Source organism: Raphanus sativus, chromosome 8 (assembly GCF_000801105.2).
Source record: "Raphanus sativus cultivar WK10039 chromosome 8, ASM80110v3, whole genome shotgun sequence".
Lineage (NCBI taxonomy): Eukaryota > Viridiplantae > Streptophyta > Magnoliopsida > Brassicales > Brassicaceae > Raphanus > Raphanus sativus.
Window position 1 is genome coordinate 6363231 of NC_079518.1, and position 6495 is coordinate 6369725.

At 38.0% G+C, this 6495-nt stretch overlaps 1 protein-coding gene across 1 annotated transcript; it reads left to right on the forward strand.

Moving 5' to 3' along the window:
• Positions 1-468: 468 nt before the first annotated feature.
• LOC130498816 (ABC transporter C family member 1-like) lies at positions 469-6495 on the forward strand (the record flags this gene model as incomplete). Its single annotated transcript, XM_056992455.1, has 22 exons — positions 469-760; positions 1107-1538; positions 1630-1808; positions 1900-1939; positions 2009-2165; positions 2366-2480; positions 2573-2653; positions 2937-2961; positions 3062-3118; positions 3306-3371; positions 3697-3771; positions 3925-4032; positions 4109-4243; positions 4370-4476; positions 4561-4654; positions 4752-4919; positions 5008-5148; positions 5245-5445; positions 5548-5646; positions 5755-5907; positions 6003-6388; positions 6477-6495. Coding segments are annotated over exons 2-22 (2739 nt in total), but the record flags the coding sequence as incomplete, so codon positions are not given.

A 6495-nucleotide genomic window follows, 5' to 3' on the forward strand; every position in this document is an offset into this window, starting at 1 on the left:
ATATGATGGACTGTAACAGATAATAACTGATGATCGGTCTACCTCTGGTATTAATCGAAAAATATTTTCAAACTCGGATAAAACTATGTAATACCTAATCCACTATGTAGCATTAAATACGTTCCAATTTCTTCGAAACTAACTGAATCAGCCTAGAATAATAAAAGAAAGAGTTAAAAGTTAAGTAGACATCTACGTATTTATTTGTTTATAGTTAAGACTATGTCGTTGAGTAGCCAAGAAAGATTAACATAGTCCTCCATGTTTGCTGTAACAAAATCATAGTTATTTAATTAAATTTAGCTAATTTACCCGATTTGTTTCTTTAAAAAAAATTAAATAAGTAGTAGAAAAGGTTGTGGTTGTTGTTACCTAAATCTAAATGAATGATTAATATGAAAATCTTTTTGACTCTCTCGATATATATAAAATATATGAATATAATAGCAAGTTGTGACGCATCGTTTTGCTTCCTCAAAATCTCAATCTCTCTCTCTCTCTCTCTCTCTCTCTCGAGTTTATAAGATTACGTTTACGTCTTTCCTCCAAATCTCCGGCAAAACCTGTTCTCTCTCTCTCTCTGTAGCCTCTTCGTCGACTACAGAGGTTTCATTTCCTCTCTTTCTCTGCGTTTACCTTTAAAGCTAAAGACAAGTATATCTTCAACGAATCAGTTTCTGCGCTTGTTACCATATTCCATCCTAATGCTCCTAATATCATTGGTAGAGCTACATAAAAGACATTTCTCATAAACTTTGAGGTTATCATCTTGGATTTGATGACATCTTGTTTCACATCCTACGTTTAGGAGAGAATCTTTTTTTTTTAATGTGGAAAGGAGCTAACCTTATGGTTCCTTCCCCTTATGGTGCCCGTCTCTGTTTTCCCTTTTTTCCCTTATGGGAAGAGGATAAAAAAGTTTGCCTCCACTAAAATGATTAGAATACTTTTCTTTTCTTCCGGCTAATATTTGATAAATAACCTGTCATCCACATCTTTTTTGTTTTGTTTTTTATGTTTTTCTCAAATGAGTACACAATCACATGATTAAAAAGTCCACTTTCTCAAACTGTCAACATCACCCCGTTTCTTTGTTTCTCTTGCAGATTCTTTTTTAAGGAGGTTGTTTGCAACTTCGTCATGTGCACTATTTGAGTTTGATACACACTTTGGAAGCAGAGGGATAAGCTCTTTCGAGGAAGAAGATGGGATTTGAGCTGTTGGATTGGTACTGCAAGCCCGTGCCTAATGGCGTGTGGTCGAAGATGGTGGACTATGCCTTTGGTGCATACACGCCTTGTGCTATTGACTCTTTCGTGCTCGGCACTTCTCATCTGGTGCTGTTGATTCTCTGCCTCTACCGCGTTTGGCTCACTGCAAAGGAGGACCACAGAGTGGATAAGTTCTGCTTGAGGTCTAAATGGTACAGCTATTTGCTTGCTCTCTTGGCTGCTTATAGTACTGCCGAGCCTTTGGTTAGACTGGTCATGCGGATCTCAATCTTGGATTTGGATGGAGCTGGGTTTCCTCCCTATGAGGTATGTCTCATCATCACTTGTTTTTTTTTTACGCTTTTGCTTCATTATGTTTTTACTGAAAGATTTTTCTTTTTTGTGGTTTCTTTGGTAGGCGTTCATGTTGGCTCTTGAAGCTTTTGCTTGGGGTTCTGCTTTGGTCATGACTGTTGTTGAAACTAAAACATACATCCATGAACTTCGTTGGTATGTCAGATTTGCTGTCATTTATGCTCTTGTGGGAGACATGGTGTTGTTAAATCTTGTTCTCTCAGTCAAGGAGTACTATGGCAGGTTTGTAATATTTGTCTATGCAAGTTTCATACCCTTGTCTGGCAGGATGAACTTATGTACTTAATTTTTTTTGTTTTTTTTTTGTTAACAGTTTCAAACTGTATCTTTACATAAGCGAGGTGGCAGTTCAGGTTTGCACATTGATACTCCTTTTTGCCTTCTCCAAACTTCTCTTTACCATGTCTTTTGATAATATCTAGGTTGCATTTGGAACTCTATTGTTTGTGTATTTCCCTAATCTGGATCCATACCCTGGTTACGCACCATTGCGGACTGAAACCTCAGAGGACTACGAGTATGAAGAGCTTCCTGGAGGAGAACAGATATGTCCTGAGAGGCATGCAAATTTATTTGACAGTAGGTCACTTTTACCTACTTCTCATTTCCATCCCGTGGATGTGGTTATGTATATTCTTTTCTATTTTATTGTGATAATCACCACAGAATCTCTGATCTCTGCTCTGTACTTACTACCTATCGGCAGCATTTTGTATAATAGTAGATTCTTCAACTTTGACTATTAAGTACCTTCTTACCAAATATTTTTCTCCCCACAGGAATCTTCTTCTCATGGTTGAATCCGTTGATGACACTGGGATCAAAACGGCCTCTTACGGAGAAGGATGTGTGGAGTCTGGACACTTGGGATCGTACCGAAACTCTCATGAGGAGGTATTTTTTCTTATCTTTGATAAACAATAACTGTTCTCTTACTGTCTACGACTGGTGTGGTTGTGTGATATATATTTTAATCTCCTCTATAGCTTCCAGAGGTCCTGGGAAAAGGAACTAGAAAAGCCCAAACCGTGGCTCTTGAGAGCACTGAACAACAGCCTTGGAGGAAGGTAAAGGAGAAACATCTTTGTAGAGTGTCATGTGTGCTCTTATCTCTTAGGAACATGGATTTATTGTTTGGGCTTGACTTGATGTGCGGTTTCTAAAACTACGCATCTGTGATTTTTAAAACAAATTATCTGGTTGTAATATAGTATATGCATTATGATTAATTAGGAGCTGTAAAACCTCTTATGGCTGTTTAGTTCAAGTATGTTTTTATGCATTTTTGAGTTGTGGAAACATCTTAAATATATTTCGTGTCTTATGGAAACGTGCTTCTGCATTTTGTAGGTTTTGGTGGGGTGGGTTCTGGAAGGTAATTTTGTTTATTTTAATAATACTGGTGGATTCAGAGGTCTTATATTAAGTGTGTTTGGAGCTGCTTAATCAAGTCTTTGATCTAAATTGTATCACAGATTGGGAATGACTGTTCACAATTCGTGGGGCCTCTACTACTGAATGAGCTCTTAAAGGTATGTTTCTTTCCCTTTCTTGCCTTGTAAAATTTTCATGCACATGTATTGCAGAGATGGATCCATATTCATTCTGGACAAAAAAATTAGTGTTTAACGTTCTTGGTAGATTTTAAATTCTATCATCCTTTGGATATTATTTTCTGACGATATCTCACAATTGTGGTCTTAATTAAACTTTCTGCAGTCAATGCAACTTAATGAACCAGCCTGGATAGGTTACATCTATGCAATCTCAATCTTTGTTGGTGTGGTATGCAACAACTTCCTCTTCCCCTCTGCCTTATTTTAATATTTTGCATTCTCAATCTTTGTTAGAGGTGTGAAACAAATGCATCTCGTTTTCTTGGTCTCTCCTCTTTTTTCAAGGACATCAAGGAGTCATTTATCTAGAATAGATGCTACAGAATTTTTACTGTTTCGAGCTGAGTTTAATCTTTGTCTGATTTAGAACCTGATGCTAATCGTGTAGTTTGTTGTCTTTGTATATTTATTACTTTTGCATGTATAGTTTTAGGGTAAGACTTTCACCAAGGGGTTCCTTTAGCGCTTGATGTTGTTGATGTTGACATTTTCAGGTATTGGGGGTTCTATGTGAAGCTCAATATTTCCAAAATGTGATGCGTGTTGGTTACCGGCTAAGGTCTGCACTGGTAAGCCAAGTTTCATTTTCTATTTCTTTTGCTACTTTGTTTTTTTTGTTCTTGTTCTGCCTCTCTTTATCTTGATGCAAAAACATGTGCTACTAGTATGTTTCTTGAAAGCTATGGCAGATTCTTTTATAATGTTTCTTTCTCCCTTGTTAGATTGCTGCTGTGTTCCGAAAGTCGCTGAGGCTAACTAATGAAGGCCGGAAGAAGTTTCAAACAGGAAAAATAACAAACTTGATGACGACTGATGCTGAGTCGCTTCAGGTTATACCATCTTTGTTATGTTTTACCTCTTTAGCTTTTGTCTGTTTCTTTCTAAAGTTTCTCCTGTGTTTGACAGCAAATTTGCCAATCACTTCATACCATGTGGTCGGCACCATTTCGTATTATTGTAGCACTGGTTCTCCTCTATCAACAATTGGGTGTTGCCTCCCTCATTGGCGCATTGTTTCTTGTCCTTATGTTCCCTATACAGGTCCGTACATTTTTTTAAATGCTTATTTTCCATATGTAAACTATTTGTCTTTGCTTCTCTGTTATCTCTCCCCCAAGTGTCTTTCAGTTCAATGACAATGTCTCGTTGTCTTTATTGTTGAAACAGACTGTTATCATAAGCAAAACGCAGAAGTTAACAAAAGAAGGGTTGCAGCGTACTGACAAAAGAATTGGCCTAATGAATGAGATTTTAGCTGCGATGGATACAGTGAAGTAAGGATCATTCACTTTTTTGTTTCGCAAGATTGGAAGTTTGAGGCAATGCTTGGACTCACTAAACCACCAAATGATATGTAGGTGCTATGCTTGGGAAAACAGTTTTCAGTCTAAGGTTCAAACTGTTCGTGATGATGAACTATCTTGGTTCCGGAAAGCACAACTTCTGTCAGCGGTATGTCTCTTTTAAGTGCAGTGACTGTTAATATTTCAGTTTCCTCTTTTCGATTCTGACTCATTATTCTTGGTCTTTTCCATTTTGTTTACTGCAGTTCAATATGTTCATACTAAACAGCATTCCTGTTCTGGTGACTGTTGTTTCATTTGGTGTGTTCTCATTGCTTGGAGGAGATCTCACACCCGCAAGAGCCTTTACTGCCCTTTCTCTATTCTCTGTGCTTCGCTTCCCTTTATTCATGCTTCCTAACATTATCACTCAGGTTATTTCCCTCAATTTTTCTTGCATCATGTTTTCATTTCTGGTAATAGTTGCTCCTAATTGCTCTTTTCATTTTTACCTTTTTGTAGGTGGTAAATGCTAATGTATCCTTAAAGCGTTTGGAGGAGGTATTATCGACAGAAGAGAGAGTTCTCTTACCAAATCCTCCCATTGAACCTGGACAGCCAGCTATCTCAATAAGGAACGGATGCTTCTCTTGGGATTCAAAGGTCTCATTTGTCTATTTTATCCTATGTTCTTTACTTCTTTTACTTTAATTTCATTACATAAAAAAGTGAGCCACCAATATTTATATACATATGCAGGCGGATAGGCCAACCTTGTCAAATATCAACTTGGATGTACCTATTGGCAGCTTAGTTGCAGTAGTGGGAAGTACTGGAGAAGGAAAAACCTCCCTGATATCTGCTATGCTCGGAGAACTTCCAGCTTTATCTGATGCGACAGTTACTCTTAGAGGATCAGTCGCTTATGTTCCGCAAGTTTCATGGATCTTTAACGCAACAGTATGTTTCTTATATGCTTCTTGTCTTCTATAGTACGGTTTCTTATGTGCTTTTAAGATATCTTTTGCATGCAGATTCTGAATGGTAATTTACATTGTGTAGGTACGTGACAATATATTGTTTGGTGCTCCTTTTGACCAAGAAAAATATGAAAGGGTGATTGATGTGACTGCACTGAGGCATGATCTTGAGTTACTGCCTGTAAGTTTCGTTAACGAATTGCATCGGTTATGTTGGTAGCGTGGACTTCTCTTCTCTAGTTCTCAGGTATCTAAGTTTGTTGCCTCTTCTTTTCTGTTGATTGATTAGGGTGGTGATCTCACGGAGATTGGAGAAAGGGGTGTTAACATAAGTGGGGGACAAAAGCAGAGAGTTTCTATGGCTAGGGCCGTCTACTCAAATTCAGAAGTGGTCATATTAGATGACCCGTTAAGTGCCCTTGATGCACATGTTGGTCAACAGGTAAACTATTCTTCTTGTTTTGCCACATCTCTCTTCCTTATTACTGCTTTTGACCAAACATTGTTGATCTGATCTTTGAAACCGGGCTGTTATAGGTTTTTGAGAAATGCATAAAAAGAGAACTAGGGAACAAAACGAGAGTTCTTGTTACAAACCAGCTCCACTTCCTATCACAAGTGGATAAAATTCTACTTGTCCACGAGGGAACAGTGAAAGAGGAAGGAACATACGAAGAACTTTCCCAAAGTGGCCCATTGTTCAAGAGGTTAATGGAAAACGCTGGGAAGGTTGAAGAATATTCGGTTGAAAATGGAGAAGCAGAAACAGATCAAACGTCTGTAAAACCAGTTGAGAACGGCGACACTAATAATGTGCAGAAGGATGGAGTGGAGACAAAGAAACCCAAAGAAGGAGAAACCTCTGTGCTCGTTAAGCGAGAAGAACGTGAAACTGGAGTTGTGAGTTGGAAAGTTCTGAAGAGGTTAGAACTATTTTTCTTTTTCTTTTTGTGTTGTTGAAGGTCTCATTGTAACTAATGACTATATTGAGGTGTTACTACCATGTTCCAGGTACCGGGATGCACTTGGA